The 17,255-nt window shown below is 39.7% G+C and overlaps 2 protein-coding genes across 5 annotated transcripts in view; one reads left to right on the top strand and one right to left on the bottom strand.

Annotated features, from left to right (window-relative positions):
- The window catches only part of LOC102826512 (location of vulva defective 1-like), a 30,099-nt gene extending 29,934 nt beyond the window's left edge, over window positions 1-165 (bottom strand). Inside the window, exon 1 of the mRNA XM_006864783.1 lies at window positions 96-165. Coding sequence (XP_006864845.1) covers window positions 96-165 — 70 coding nt within the window. The remainder of the gene's footprint in view (window positions 1-95) is intronic.
- NRXN3 (neurexin 3) overlaps window positions 1-17,255 on the top strand; it is a 1,807,186-nt gene that overhangs the window by 1,173,393 nt on the left and 616,538 nt on the right. The gene's annotated exons all lie outside the window — the stretch shown is intronic.

The following is a 17,255-nucleotide window of genomic DNA, read 5'->3' as shown; positions in this document are numbered from 1 at the left end:
CTATCCTTAATTCTCAATAAAAGCTTAAAACAATGCTTACAATAAAGTGGCTGTCTTGACTGGAAGAACTGTGCCCTGAATATTTCTAATCTTACATTGTAACCTGTTCACTTCCCTGATAAATTCCTTAACTGTGAGTATTGTCCCTGAGTTCTGTGTGGCCATTGCGATGATTGATCAATCCCAGCTGAGTAGAGAGGGTCATGTGTTTTGCAGTAGTGTTTTCAGTAGCTGGGTTTTCAGAAGTAGAGAGGCAAGCCTTTCTTCTGAGGTACATCTGGGTGAACTTTTTGGTTAGCAGCCTAGCGTTTAACCATTTGTACTACCCAGGGACTCCAAGTATTTGCAAGTTGTTGTTAGGCCCATTGAGTCAGTTCAGGATCTCTGGAAGTCCATGTGTATCATGTAGCCCTAATCAGACAAGACTCCATTCCTGGCCAGACATTTAGACCGTGATATTGAGAAGCAACAACATTTTCTGAAACAAAAGAAGTGGCTCTTAGCATTTCTGGCTACTGGATATTCAGTCCCCAGGTGCCCCACTTAGCTTGCCATAGAAAATAAAGACGCTTCAGCCCAGTGGCAGCCGTGAGCACAGGTGCACAATTTATAAAAATAAGAGCAGTTCTATTAAAAAAAAAAAAAATCAAGCAAGAGTCAAGGAAATTTAATAAAAATGTAAATCCTCTTCCAATTGGCTCCATGTTTTCTTTTTCTTAATGAGCACCTGTCATCTGGTGAATAATGAATAATGGGCCTCAAAGAGTGGGCCAAGCAAGCAAAGAGGCCAATGGCTGGAGACCCTCTTAGGCATTTTAAAATGAACAATCCATCTAGCAAATATAATCTCATGTCAGCAATGCAGGTATAATAGTGTATTCTCTCCACCAGAAACAATATGCAAATGAATCACAAAGCAAAAAGAAACCGTATGTGCCGCTGCTGCCCTAGGTTGAATTTCCTGGAAGCAGACTCAGAGGTGGGGGGAAGTTTTATGGTGGATCCTCCAGGAAGCAGGTCCTGAATGAGAGTGAGAACAGCAGGCTTGCTCAGAGACAAAGTTGAATGAGAGACACTTGCCATCACCTCAGCTGGTCCAACTGGGAACTCTAGAGGTAGACTTGTCCTTCTGAAATGTTGAAATATTGGGTAAAGGGAGCTGAGGAGTATGTATACTCCCATCACAATCCAACCATTCAGTGTTACTGGGTGGGGCCATCCCCTTAGACCATGATAGTTTTGGATAAGGACTTAGCTGTGAGTACTCACTCAGATTGCGGGTGGTACCGGTGGGGGGTTATGCACAGGTTATGCACAAGTTCCACCACCTTTTTTTCAATCACAAAAACCCTCTGCTTGTTATTTTTGAAAGTGCACTATGCCAATATTTTTTTTACACAATATAATCTGTAACTGATTCTAGCAGAGATTGCTGAATTCAAGTGTGAGGTATACAAGAAACAAGGATCCTTTTATAGGGCCATGCTGACAAACATGTGACTAAGATGACTTCTGATCATTGGTCAAAGACAATGGCAATAAGAAGACATAATTAAACTGTGAAATAAGCAGAAAGGACATAACCTAATGGCTCCACTTCAGAGGACTGTGTAACTAGCATTATCAACTTAATAGAAATAAACACAGTTTCAGTAGCTTATTTTCCAATTACCAGGGGGACTACCCCCTCACCCCACTCAACTGTCAGTTTGTTCTACTGTGGTAGCTTTAGTTACTGTGATATTGAAAGCTATGTCACTGGTATTTTAAATAACAACAGGGTTACCCATGGTGGACAGGTTTCAGCTCAGCTTCCAGACTAAGACAGACTTATGAATGTTTAGTTATTGAAACACTAACAAACAGCAGTGGAATGCTGTCAGCACCAGAATATGGAATATTGTTGTCAGATATAGTGTTGGAAGATGAGCCCGTCAGGTTGGAAGGCACAAAAAGAACATCTTCCTTAAAATAGAGTTGATCATGATGACATGAATGGAGTAAAGCATTTGCTGATGGGGCACAACTCAAAATTAGGAGAAACACCTATAAGAATCCATTAATAATCAGAATGTGGAATGCACAAAGTATAAATCTAGGAAAATTGAAACTTGTCAAAATGATATGGAGCACATAAAGATCAGTGTTTGCAGAAATGGACTGGTATTGGCCATTTTGAATCTGAAAATCATATCATTTGCTGTGCTGGGAATGACACATTGAAGAATGGCATCACATACATAATCAAAAAGAATATTTCAAGATCTATCTTGAAGTACAATGCTGTCTATGATTGGACACTATCCGTATGACTACAAGTTTCTGCCACTGTTACTCAAATTTACACACAAACTACTAAAGCCAGCTGTGGTGAACCTGAGGAATTCTACCTACTTCTTCAGTCTGAAATCGATTAACATGCAATCAAGATCTATTGATAATGACTGGTGATTGGAATGTAAAGTTGCAAACAAATAGGAAGGATCAGTAACTGGAAAATACGGCCTTGGTGATAGGAATGATGCTGGAGATCCCATGATAGAATTTCGCAAGACCAATGACTCATTCATTGCAAATACCTTAGAAATGAGGAACATCATTGCTGACATCAGATGAATTGTGGCGGAAAGCAGAGAATACCTGAAAGATATTTACTTGTACTTTATTGACGATATAAAGGTTTTTGACTGTGTGCATCATGACAAGCTATGGATAACATTGCAAAGAATGGGTATTTCAGAACACTTAATTGTGATCATGATGTACTTGTACATAGACCAAGAGGCAGTCTTTGGAATGGAATAAGGGGACAAAGAATGGTTTAAAATCAGGAAATGTGTGCTCCTGAAGTATATTCTTTCATTCTGTATGTTGAGCAAATAATCCAATAAACTGGATTTTATGAAGAAGAACATGGTAACAGGATTAGAGGAAAACTCATTAACAAGTTCCAGTATACAGATGATACTTGTTTGCTAAAGCAGTGAAGAATTAAAATATTTACTGATGAAGATCAAAAACCCAAACCATCAATATGGGTTGCACCTCAGTGTAAATAAAAGAAAATTCCTCACCACTGGAGTAATAAATAAAATCATGATAAATGGAGAAAAGTTTGATGTTGTCAGTGACTTCATTTTTCTTGAGTCTACTATCAACTCTTATGGAAGCAGCAGTCAAGAGATCAAACAACATATTGCATTAGGCAAGTCTGCTGTCAGATCTCTTCAAAAAAGTGTTCAAGAACAAAGACGTCAGGTTTAGGACTAAGGTACGCCTGACTCAAGCCATGGTATTTTCAGTATCCACATACATGTAAAAGTTGTACAATGAATAAAGAAGACCATAGGAGAATTGATGCATTTGAGTAATGGTGTTGGAGGAGACTATTGAAAGTACCACGGACTGCCAGAATAATAAACGAATCTGTGTTGGAAGAAGTATAGCCAGAGGGCTCCTTAGAAGACAGGATGGTGAGACTTTATCTCTCATACTTGTGATTTATCAGGAGGGACCAATCCCTGGAGAAGGACATAATACTCAGTAAAGTGGATGGTTAGTGAAAGAGTGGAAGACCACCAACATGATGGATTGGCACAGTGGCAGCAGCAATGGTCTGAAGCATAACAATTGTGAGAATGGTAGAAGACCAGGCATTGTGTGTTGTTCTGTTGTGCATAGGGTCACTATGAGTCTTAACTGGCTAAAGGACACCTAGCAAGAAGTGCGGGTTACCAAAGTCCATCCAAGACTTTTCAATATGTTATTATACAATTATGATCAAAAGTAACATTTTCAGACAGTGGCAGCAGCAGTGGGCGTGTGTGCACTGTACCAGAACTGTTTTACTTAATGTCACCATTTCCACGTGTTGTTTACGTGAGTGCATTATTTGTGGAAAATCAATATCTCATCGTGAAGGGCAAATTCAGTGGCATATCCGCTCCAACTTTTTTGTCTGATTCAAGGCCAAATATTATGGAGTTCAGAGCCACAACAGGTTTGTGATCATCCTCAGTCTGTTAAATGCCCCTGACAGTCCACTGCAGTGATAATGTTAAGGAAGAGGATGATTAGAAGTAATTTGCTAAGGAATCAGGGTTGCATTTTGAGCTGGCAGCAAGTAATGAAGCAAGAATGTCAATCGACAGGTGAATCAAAGTCGGGCAGAAAGAAGGGAGGAGGAAATTTGCGCCAAAAGAAGCAATTGCTTTAATTGATGTTTGTGATGCAAGAAAGTTTGCCTGAACCAGAGGTTGTTATGAGGGAAAAAATTTTTTTCTTATGTGACCAGTGGATTGTGGTATAAAAAGTGTTGTAGGACATTTAAGGTGAATTCTCTTCACATTCCATTATTCCACAAACTTTTTTGAAACCCTTACTTATTTTCAAGTCAAGAAACAATTCTACTTCTAAATAAACTCTCAAGCTATGAATAAAGAATCCTCTGTCTTTATATTGGCTCTGGTTTTGCATATGTCTTTTTTTTTTTTACCTCTTATTCACTGATTAGTAAGGGATGCTAAGAGATTAATATATTTTATTACTCTATAAAAAAGGGGGACAAATCATCCTTGATAGAAGCAACGGGCCATGGATTTTATTCCCATTGCACTGTGCTTTGTTTAGAATGACTTGTGACCACTGCCTCCTTGAGTCTGAATTGGCATTGCCCAGAGAATGGTCCCTTTTCTAATGGGTGCCATGACTCCAAAGGGTACCTGCATCCAGGCCAAGCCTCTGAGATTATCAGCACATATGAATGGAAAAGGATCTTTATCATATAAGCCATTTCTGTGACTGTGATCTAAAACCAATAAAAATCACTGCTTTCTGTTTTGGGTGCCTTTTACTTCCTTACTCCCTTCTTTCTTCCCTCCATCCTTTCTCCCTTTCTTTCTTCCTATTTGCAAAAGATACTTTTCCTTTCTGGTCATTCAGTGTCTTCAAAGCTTCGCTTTAGCTGTCCACAGTGATGTATTGAAATTTTCAATTGCGTATGGCATTGCTTTGTGGAGGTCCATGAATATGTTTCCGAATTATACTTATCTTGAACTCTTTGTAACTATTTCAGACTGTGCAGTCAGCTGCGCACCACTGGCGTGTTTCTATTTCAGAAATTATTTCCTTCCCCTCTTCCTCCTTCCCATCCTCCTACCAAGCCCCACATTCTGAGTAACTCTGATCTTGTCAAGCTTGGTGTATTTGTGAGTGCGATCTTGACCTCTTAGGAAGAGGTATGCATGCTGTCTATTCTTATTGTGCAAGCAATATCCCAGAGAAAAGAACAACCAAAAGATAATCTATTTCCACAACAGTGAAGAAAACAGTTACCACCATAATCAGTGTTATTAATTACTATTTGGATCAAGGCTCTATTATCCCAACAAAATACTTTCACAATTTATTTTCTCCTCTCCATTCAACCTGAAACTGCCTTAGTCTTTCAGGTTAACCTTTCATAGATGTTGTTGTTATGTGCCGTGGAATCGGTTCCAACTCATAGCAACCCTATACAGGGTTTCCGAGGCTGCAAATCTTTATGGGAGCGGAAAGCCTCATCTTTCGCCTGCAGAACAGCTGGTAGTTTCGAACTGCTGACCTTGCAGTTTGCAGCCCGATTCATAACCACTACGCTACAGGAGCTCCATAACCTTTCATAGATGGGCTTATGCTATTTATCTTCCAAACTTTATTGCAATACCTTTAAATAATCCCCTTGCCTCCCATCCTCCCTCCTGGACCAAATTCAACTTTCTAAAATGCATCTTTGACCGTGTCTCTACCTGTGTAAAATCCTTCAGTGTTTCTCTTTGTTTAAAACTAGTTCATGTAGACCTAAATGTAAAACCTAGAGCTATATAGATCGACAATGAAAACACGGACAAACCTAGGAGCTCCGATACATGGAATCAATGCACTATGATAACAGAAGACAAAATAGATGACTGGGACATCCTAAAAATTGGATATTTATGTGCACAAGAGGATTTTACCAAAGAGTTAAAAAAAGAACCCAAAGACCAAGAACAATGTTTGGAAATGACATATCAGCAAAAGGATGACTTTCCAAAATTTACAAAACACTTCAATGCCTCATCAAGAAGACGAAAAGCAATCCAGCTAAAAAATGGGCAGAGAACATGAACAGACACTTCACCAAAGAAGCTATTTAAGCAGCCAACAAACATATGAAGACATACTCACAATCATTAGTCATTGTTGTTGTTGTTAAGTGCCATAGAGTCGATTCTTACCCATAGCGACTCTGTATCAGGTTCCCAAGGAACTACTGGTGAGCTTGAACTGCCGACCTTGCGATTCAAATGATTTTGCAGTCTGGTGCAGTAACCCACAGCGCCACATGAGACGCACATCAAAACAACAATGAGATATTATCGTATGCCATGTAGGTGGGACTGTAAAATGGTGCAAGCACTGTGAAAAACCATAGGGCACTTTCTCAAAAAGATGGAAATAGCAATACCGTATGACCCAGCAATACTATGACCCAGAAATCCCTCTACTTGGTATATATCCTCAAGAAGTATGACCTGTGATATGACTATACATACCCATGTTCATTGCAACACTATTCATAACAGCAAACGGATGGAGACAGCCTAAGTGCCCATCAACAGGAGAATGGCTAAATAAATGAACTTTGGTACATACATTGTTACACAACATTGAAGAAGAATGAAAAATCTGCAAAATACCTTAGAACATGAATGATCCTGGAGGACATTATGCTGAGTGAAATTAGCCATTCACAAAAGGACACATGATACATGAGACCACTATTGTAAAAAGTTAAGAAAGGATTTCCTTGTTAAATGAAACAGGTTACAGGACAAGTAGCAGGTGGTGGGGAGGGAAAAGGTGTCTAGAGGTAAATACTGCTAACTGATGGTCTGTGGAGTAGTATGCAATCACTGTAATGGCATGAAGAGTATAATTTGGTTAATGTGGGACTAATGATCTGTTCTGTATACCTTCACTTCATTCACAATAAAAAGATACAAAAAATACTTCCTGCTGTTAACTGAAGTTGACACCTGACTCATGGTGAACCCATGTAGAACAGGATCTTACAACTGTGATCTATAGGGATCCATCAGTATCTACTGATTTTCAGAAGTAGATTTCCAGGTCTTCTTCCTAGTCTCTCTTAGTCTGGAAACTCTTGTTGAAACCTGTTCAGCATCATTGTTGTTCAGTGCCGTCGAGTTGGATCCATGTCATAGCTATCCTGTGTCCAACGGAATCCTCACAGCTGCTGCTGCGCTTGAGCTCATTGTTGCTGTCACTGTGCTAATCCATTTTATGATGGGTCTCTCTTTTTCACTGTCCCTCCATTCTACCAAGCATGGTGTCCTTCTCCCTCCTATCAACTAATCCCTCCTATCAATATGTCCAAAGTATGGGAGACAAAAATATGGCCTGCTTGTACTTCTTCCAACAAAGACCAGTTTGTTCTTCTGGCAGCCTAGGGTACCTTCAATAGTCTCCTCCAATACCATAACTCAAATGCAGTACTTCTTCTGTGATCTTCCTTATCCATTGTCCAACTTTCACATGCATATGAAGCTATTGAAAATACCATGAGTTAGTTAGATCAGGTGCACTTTAGTCCTCAGACTGACATCTTTGCTATTGAACTCATTAAAGAGATCTTCTGCAGTAGATTTGCCTAATGCAACAGGTCATTTGATTTCTTTCTTGACTGCTGCTGTCATGAGTATTGATAGTGGATCCAAGCAAAATGAAGTCTTTGACAACTTCAATCTTTTCTCCCTTTACCATGATATTATTTGTAGATCAAGTTGTGAAAATTTTTGTTTTTATTTTTTACATTGAGGTTCAATGTATTAAGAAGACTGTGGTCTTTGATCTTTATCTTTAAGTACTTTAAGTCCTCTTCACCATGTCAACAAGCAAGGTTGCATCATCTGCATTTAGCAGGTTGTTAATTAGTCTTCCTCCAATCCTGATGCCACATTCTTCTTCATGTAATCAAGCTCTTTGTAGATTTCTGAAAGAATGTATTTGTTTGTGGCAGGTTCTCATAGCAGCCAAAAGACATCTGAAGTCCCCTGAACTGGAAAACTAGATCCTTACCCTAGGTTTGCATTGTACAATATGGGTGATCCTGGGGAAGCCACGTGACTTCTCTGAATCATGCTGTTTTAATATATAGATGAGATTTTGGATTTGAATTGTCTGAAGTTCTTTCCCCATACCCATCTGTCTCTACTTTGCTGGCTGAGTGTTGTTGTGTTGCTGGAAGCTACACACTGGTAATTAATAAACCAGCAAGGTCACACATTTCAGACTGATGTTTGCAGAGATGCATGGATGCAAAGAATGGGTGGATGTAAACTAAATAGAAAGAAGGGTCTGGCAATCTACTTTGACAAATTTGTTAATGAAAATCATATAGATCACATCAGAATATTGTCCAATATAGTGTTGGAAGATGAGCCCCCTAGGGTGGAAGTCACTCAAAATACACAGTGGTTTCAACAAGGGACTTGAGCGTACAACAGTCCTGAATATGGTATAGGTTGTGTTCTCTTATACTTAGGAAGGGTACTCATAGGTTGGGGCCCAGTCCAGAGCAACTAACAAGTTTTTATCAGTGATTTGTCATCTACCTATCCATATCAGGCAATGCCGATTCTTTGTCTGAATTAGTTTGGATTCCTTAGAACTGGTTCCAAAGCTTCAGTTTGCTTTCCTTGCAATAGCTTTTAGAAACATTGTACTCAGACTGCTGTCCTGTTGATCTAGAGGAGACACTCTGAGATGCACTGTACACCTCAGAGTTCCTTGGTGGTTTCTGACTAGAGCAAGTGTCTATGGTACTTTGCCTGCCGATATATTTGTTTGTCTTCTTCTCTCCCCTGCCTTCATAAGACCAGTAGAGCCACTTTTCCTCGTGTATCTTGGAGTGCTTCCTTACTAAATCAATACAAATGATCCTTATTTCAGGGTCTGCATCTTCCTGGGGTTCTAACCTAAGATACTGCTTTTCTGTATGTCTGTCATGCATGCATCCATCTATTCTTTATTAGCTCATTAATATAAATTTGGTATGCGTTTGTTAGAGGTATTCTGGTTAAAGGAGTCCTGGTGTGGTGCTGTGGAATAATCTCTGGACTGCTAACTACCAAGTCAGTGATCCAAACCTACCAGCTGCCCTTAAGAAACCCTACCGGTCAGAACTGACTCAACGGCACTTAACCGCATTCTGGTTAGGGTAAGAAAGAGAAGGAAGAGTGTCAGACCTTCAAATTGTGCTTGGTAAACTGCTAGATTAAGAAAGTTTCATGAGAGGTTTCAGTTAAAGAAATAACTACTAAAAATGTTCTCTTTATTAATATATGGATTTTTCTGTCGCTGAACTTGGTCTTTCTATGAATAGTGTTGACTAGATTGCTTTGAGTAAGCATTTCATAACATCTGTTACTGTTTCTAGGGGTTTCGTAAACAAGTGCTCAGTAAAAAGGTGACAAGGGAGAGCTATGTCTTTTCTGCCAGTACTTTCTACTTTTTAACCTCAAAAGCTGTTAAAAAAATCCTATTTCTAGTTAAATCCCAATGGAATGTGAAGTGAAGCCTGTAAGTGCCAAGAGTCCCTGAAAGAGCCTTTCTGAGAAAGGGATTTTCGTGTGTGTTTGTGTTGAGAGAACCAACATCTGTAAGAGAATAAAGATGGGAGAACTTTACCTCAAAGTGGAACCCTGGTGGTCTCCTTAACTGGTGCCCAGTCCATCATACAGAAGTGCAGTTTGTTGCAACTTGATATCTATTGTGGACTAAGCCTTATGCACACAGTTTCTACCTGATGTTTGATGTGAGTCATGTAAAATACATTGAAAGAGGGTTTTTAAATGAATAGAATGACATTTCCCACTTGCTTTCATGCTGCTATTTTCTCTGTAAGATGCGTTCTGGCTCCTTTTGTGGATCCTCAGATCCACAGAAGCTCAGGCTTCTGTGAGCCTAGGAGAAATGCTGCTCCTTTGTGTCACCCACAAAGAAGAATTGTATACAGTCTGTCGTATATAGGAAGCATGTTGGAGGGGGCATACGTATGCATGCATGATAGAACAATCCAGTTGGGAATGATACTTGCACCATAAACTAGGCTTATCACCACCAATTATGTGACCACTTTATTCACAAATCATTAAATGATGGAACTGGGTGCGGCGCTGGAGAATAAGCACCTGACTGCAATGCCAGTTAGGACCGCAAGGCTGGTGGTTCCAACTCAGTTTGAACTGAGTTCCAAACTGAGTGGTTTCTAGCCACTTCTTGGAAACCTCATACAGGGTCGCTGTGAGTCAAACTGACTCGACAGCACTTAACAGCAACAAGTACCGATTAAATATATATACTATGTACAACTTACATATCTGAGCATTAAAAATGGATAACAGTGCAATCCACTTCCATATTATTAAGTTCAAAGTCATGTGGTTACAGATATGATTACATAAAACAGTACTGACACAGAGCCAGAATTAAAATCATTTCATGTTTCCTTTGAATGAAGTGATATTTCTGGAAAGGCCGAAGCAAACACTATCTTTAACTTTCCAGCTATGGTTTCTGGAGATGCATCCATTCACTGATCATTTGTCTCTTTTATTTGAAAAAAAAAAAAAAAGTAACATTTAGTAGAGAAAATATAAGTCTCTTTCTAACTTAATCTTATTTCTCAAAGTATTGTTTCATCATTCTGACCAGTAAGGTCAACATGTCAAAGTTATGCCCATTTCTACATTTAAAAAAATCATTTGAGCTGATCCCAGGGCCATCAAGAAAGAAGAGCATGAGTGGAGTGTGAGCACTAATGAACTAATAAGGTAATAATTTACCTTCTCATAAAACACATATACAACATATCTTAAATTACATATGTACAAATATGTACAAATGGAGTCTAACTTAGGAATCAATATGTAATTACCACAGAATTAGCTTTTCAAGCCCATTTGGTTTTCTGCAAACCTCACTGTGGTTCAGGGATGATATAGGCTGCTTTATAAGGTGAGAAAGTGGTGGTGGTTATGTGCCGTGGAGTTGGTTCCGACTCATAGCGACCATCTACAGGGTTTCCGAGGCTGTAAATCTGAGAAAGTAGAGCTGTATAAATTGTACAAAACAAGGATTGAGCAGTGGAAAGTTCACTGCCCCTCAGAGCAATGAGCTGTGCATTTACTATTGAAAGCAAACCTTTCAAGAAATATTATTCAGGTACCAGCCTAGGGTCATTGGGAAGGACGTGATAGTTTGAGCCTCTGCCCTTTTTGAAGCTTACTGTCTGGATGCAAGGGAAAACAGAACCAAACAAAATAAAAACATGAGCAAGTAGTTTGGTGTTATGATTAAGAGCCAAAGCTTGAAATTTAGGAAGAAATTGAATTGGATTCTAGTTTGAGCCTTTTTAGATGTCTGACTTTGTGAACACAAATTGGCCTCTATGCTTTGGTTTCCTCATGTTAAAAGTAAGAATTCTAATATTTACCTGGAATACCTGGTAGGTATGGAGCTATTATCACACTTGACAGCTAACCAACGGATTTAAGTTCAAGTCCACACAGAAATGCCTTCGAGGAAAGGCCCAGTGATCTACTTCCAAAACTCAGACATTGAAAGTTCTATGGACTACAGTTCTACTCGAACATGCAGAGACTCACCATGAGTCAGAATAGATTCTAAGACTCGTAGTTTACTGGTTTAATATCTACCTAATATTTAGAGGCCAAGATGGCCTAAATTCGTCTCTCATACTTCAGACACATTGTCAGGAGGGACCAGTCACTGGAGAAGGATATCATGTTTGGTAAGGTGGAGGGTCAGAGAAAAAGAGGAAGACCCCCAGCGAGCTGGATTGGCAAAGTGACAGCATCAGTGGGCTCAACATGGCAATGATTGTGAGGTTATCCCAGGATTGGGCAGTGTTTCATTCTGTTGTGCATAGGGTCACTATGAGACGGTACTGACTCGATGGCACCTAACAACAACAACAATACTTCGGTAGGAATCCTGGTTTCGTGCTGTGTGTTAATGAGCTGGATTGCAAAGTCAGTTTGAACCACAAGGTTGGCGCTTCAAGCTCACCAGCCACTCTTTGGATACCCTACACAGGGTTGCTATGGATTGGAACTGACTTGATGGCGCTTAACAACAATAACAGCAATACTCTTATAAGGAAGCCCTGATGGTGTCGTGGTTAAGTACTTAACTGCTAACAACCAAAAGGTCACTAGTTCAAACCCACTCAGTACTCCATGGGAGAAACATGATGACAGCCTTGGAAACTAGAGGGCAGTTCTACCTTGCTTTATAAGGTTGTCAAGAATTGGAATTGATTCCACTACACACAAATCCAACAGTAGCCTTATTGCTGTTGTGGCTTTAAAGGTTTATGACAAGATGTGTTTGGCAAGTCATGTTTGTGGTTTACTTGGTAGTTATTTATTTACTAAAATTACTGATGAAAATGTAATGATCCACTGCTGCCTACCTCAGAATACTTACGAACTCTTGTTTGTAATTTGTATGTTCTTAATCTCTTTCCTGTTGATGTGACTAAGCCTTTCAATAGTTTTAAAGGAGATCACCCAGATTTTATCAACTTCTGCAACCCCAGATCTTAACCCAATGACCAACACATAAAAGATCCTTAATGATGTTGTTGTTAAGTGCCGTCAAGTCAGTTCCAACCCATAGCGACTCTGAACAGGGTTTCCGAGGCTGTAAATCTTTACGGGAGCAGTAAGCCTCATCTTTCTCCCACGGAGCAGCTGGTAGTTTCTAACTGCTGACCTTGCGGTTTGCAGCCCGATTCGTAACCACTACGCTGCCAGAGCTCCTTAATAATTCTTTGCAATTGTTTTAACCAAGGAGGCTTTGTGTCACTGTTGGTTAGGTAATGGGCTGCTAAGTCACTAGCGTCCCAGGAGGAGAAAGATGAAGTGGTCTGTTCCCATAAACATTGAAGGTTTCAGAAACTCAATGCAGAGTCTCTGTAAGTCGAAATTGACTCAATGGCAGTGGGCTTATTATTTTAATCATAAAAGAAAAACCAACCCCAAAACATGGAATCTGATTTTAAAAGAAGATTGCTTGTGAAGATTTTCATTTTATTTTTTGTGATTCTAGAAGACATCATCATTAGTAGGAATCCTGATGCTGAATATTTATGGTAATATATTTATTGAATAACTGAGGCACCATATGGTCTGCTGTCTTAGATGGCTCTAGCCCTTTATTAATAGGTATATTGCACTGCAGGGTAATGGGTTGCTGGATCCGTATGCTATCCCAGAGGCAGATTTAGGGTTTGGTGACTTTTCTGTAGGATCAAGTAGCATAAGAACATGAGCTGAAGTGGAAGGAATGCTTAGATGAACTCAGCAACTCTGAGAATTGACCAGTGTGGAAAGGTCTGTTTTCTTCTAAAAATAATCAACAATGTGATCAGTACAGAAATAATGTCTTCATGTGGTATAAATTTAAAAATTTCCTTGTTAGTAAATTTGCCATTTAAATTCCTCATGGGGTTTGAAAAGCAGTCTTTAAAAGCTCTTGTAAAGACATTCCTCACACTTAAGAAACTAGCAAAGAGGTATGAATATTGCTGTAATAGGTTCATGACCTGGGCTTCCATTCCCAATTAGGAAATCCTCAGGGGAATCCACAGCTGTCCAAATGAAATGCTAAAAGGATATCGGTGGACTATAGGAAATCTTAGAGGAACATCAAAGCAAATCATATTGATGAAGACTATGAATATTGAAGATGAGGATACAGAAGTCTTCTGCCAGAGCAAACTTTAAGTGACCTGTTAGATAACACTGCAATGGGATGCAATGTGTAGGGAAAACGTACCTCCTTCTCTAAGTTCAGGATGCAGGTTTCACAGTCCATGGGCTATGAATCTCTTTTCTGTTTCATGTTTCTCTCCATCTTTTTCCTCAGTTTCTTGTTTTTTTTCCTAGGTGAGTGCTATCAGGGTAAGAACTGGAACCATTGAAGGTGTGTAGCCAAGGGGATGGCACACAGGGAATTAACAGTACAGGGAATTTTGATTGTATTCCACTTATTTGAAGAGCTCATGTCCAATGATAAAGACCAGAAATATAGATAGAACAGTAATACTAATGTTAATAAAAACAACCAGTATTTGTGGAGCACTTAGGATGATCTAAACATTTGGCTCTGCTTTTATTTGTATTATTTTGTCGAGTCATCTTTTCCATCTTGTAAGTTTGCATTGTCGTGATGCTCTAGGATAAGCACTGGACTGCTAACCACAAGGTCGGCAGTTCAAACTCACTAGCTGCTCCTTGAAATCCCTATACAGGGTCACTATGAGTCAGATCCACACGCAAAGTATAATATACTGATTTGCCTTTTTCTTTTGTCCGTTTATTTTAGTCTCTTGTAAGCATCAGCTTACCTTTTTGCTTTGTGCAGGAATGCCCCAGTAGACCTTCAGTAGTTTCATGTGATTGGTGTCAGCAGGCTGACCGACCCTGAAAAGTCTGAGACTCTTCTGCATTGCACCTCCCAGGGAAGTTTCGTGCTTATGGCAGCTCTCCCGATGAGGAGAGGAAGGAGCAGGTGACACTGAATGCAGCAGCTGTGACTTGCTGGGATCAGCTGTCTTCCAGTGCATAATTTCCACTTCAAAGAGTCTGCAGACAGCTTGGCGATAGTCAATTCAATGCAGCATGGGATTCTCAACTAGGCAAAGTTATCTTTTGGGACACCTAAGGTGGAGAACAGAAAATCTCATGACCTCAGAGCTGTAAAGATCCTTCAAGTTCACAACCTTTGACTATCTCAGTGTACCCAACCCAAACCAAACCTACTGCAGTCGACTTCATTCTGGCTTATTGTGACCCTATGTTTCAAATGATGAAATTGTGAAATGAATTTGTTTAGCTTCATTCTGCAACATTCATTGATCTCCTAGTATATGCTAGAAGATGAATGGAAAGACACAAATTCATGCATGGTGGAGGATTAGAAAGTCTGAAATTGGTTTGATTGTTTATTACTATGTCCCAACACCCAGATGATGGTGGTGTTGTTGTTAAGTGCCACCAAGTTGATTCTGACTCAAAGCAACCCTATATAGGGTTTCCGAGGAGTGACTGGTGAGTTGGAACCACCAACCTTGCAGTTCAAACTGACCTTGCAGTCCAGGGAATTATTCTACAGTGCCACACCAGGACTCCATACCTAGATTATGATGTTGTTGTTGTTGTTGTTGTTCAGTGCCATCAAGTCAGTTCTGACTCATAGCAACCCTATATAGGATATCTAAGGAGTTGCTGGTGAATTTGAACCACTGAGCTTGTGGCTCAAACCTACCTTGCAGTCCAGTGCATTAACCTGCAGCACCATACCATGACTCCATACCTAGACTTTGGTAGGTTTGACGAAGTATTTAGTTCTGAAAAAGTATTTATGAAGGAATAGTCATTGTCTACCAAATGTCAGCCACATACGACTGAATAGATAAAAAAATTTTCTGGAGAAGGTGATCCCAGTACTAGGACGGAATTGGCAAAAAAGAAACATCAAAGAGAACCTGGAAATTAACCAACTAAGTGCAGAGACAAAACTAAAATGCCAGTTTAGTCTGTAAGTCTTTCTGTTAGAACAAATAGATTTCACTTTTCAAATGGAAATGTTCTAAAGCATTTAAGATTCATTCATAAAGAAGAATTTCCTCACTGTGATGTTCTGAATGAGGAATGTCTTCAGGGCAAGGAAATCCTGCACCATCTAGGATTCCTGAGAAAGTCCTAGTTATTTTCAATTTTCAACATCAATGATTTCCTGTTATGAGATAAACAATTGGATTAACCAACATCCACTCACCCTAAATCACCCTATCTTCTGCCAGAAAATTTCTCCCTTAGAATTCTTTTGCCTGTTGACCTTGAAGACGTGAAAAAAAATTGAACATAAATGAAAATGGAGTGTGTTATGAAATAATCATCCTTTTAACTAACAAACAGGGTTCTGGGTGCAGGAGAGAAAGAGGAGGGGGAAATGAAGCTGTCATTGCTAAGCGTTAAGGGCAGCCTCAGATTTTTGAGATGAGGGATAAAAATAAATCCTCTGTATTACTGAACCATGTGAATGCCATGAAATATTGAGGCCTGAATCAATATATTGCATTTACAGCAGAGAAAAAGAAACGGCTTTTCAGAGTTTATTTATCCAGCTCTAAAAAATACCTTTGTGAACTCCTGGGTTGAGAGTGTTGATATCTGAATTTGATTCTTTCACTGTGGCTCCTTTGGAGAGAGTGCTACCCCAGAGTCACATTCAAAAAGCCATGTCACGCCCCAGCTTTCTGAGTCACTCTCACTTTTGGATGTGTATTGGGAATACAAAATATTGTTTGAAATGTCTGCTAGAGGGTTCATAAACTAATAGTAAAACCACTGCTGTGGGTTTGTGGTGTTTCCTCCCTTGGATAAGTTGTACATGTGTTTGTGCCCACTAAGTCATTTTTCTCTCATCACATACACCAGGGAGATAAGTCAGTATCACTCTCCCAATTTTGACACTGGATCCAATGAAGATATACACATGACAAGGATTATGAAAGCAGGCATTGTTTTATGTGTCCTGGATTTAACAGGAATCAAAGCAACACTAATGAAAACAGCAAAGATGTCCATTGTTGCTGTTAAGTGCTATCGAGTCAGTTCCAACTCATAATGACCCCTTAGAGGGTTTCCAAGGAGTGGCTGGTGGGTTTGAATTGCTGATCTTATGGTTAGCAGTCCAGTTAACTTATTCAATAGTGACATACCAGGACTACATTGTTTTTGTTGTTAAGTGCCTTTGAGTCGCTTCTGACCCATAGCGACCCTGTTTGGGGCTTCTAAGGAGCAACTGGTGAGCTGGAACCACCAACCTTGTGGTTCAAACTGAGTTTGCAGTCCAGTGCAGTAGCCCACAGTGCCACAACAAATCCATAGGGATAGTTTAAAGGGATAATGGAAATCACTGTTCTTAAGAAAAGGTTTTCTTCAAGATATATATATGCATTTGCCAAAAAATTATTGAGTGCCTACTCTGAACCTGAGGTGGCGCTGTAGGTTAATCAGTTAGCTGCTTCCCCCAAAGTCAGGAATTCAAACCCACCAGCCACTCTCAGAAACTCCATACAGGGTCTCTATGATTAATGTGCTAGACTGCAAGGTCAG

Source organism: Chrysochloris asiatica, unplaced genomic scaffold (assembly GCF_000296735.1).
Source record: "Chrysochloris asiatica unplaced genomic scaffold, ChrAsi1.0 scaffold00070, whole genome shotgun sequence".
NCBI lineage: Eukaryota > Metazoa > Chordata > Mammalia > Afrosoricida > Chrysochloridae > Chrysochloris > Chrysochloris asiatica.
The sequence above is the reverse complement of the archived record's forward strand: the minus strand, read 5'-3'. Positions and strand labels throughout refer to the sequence as shown.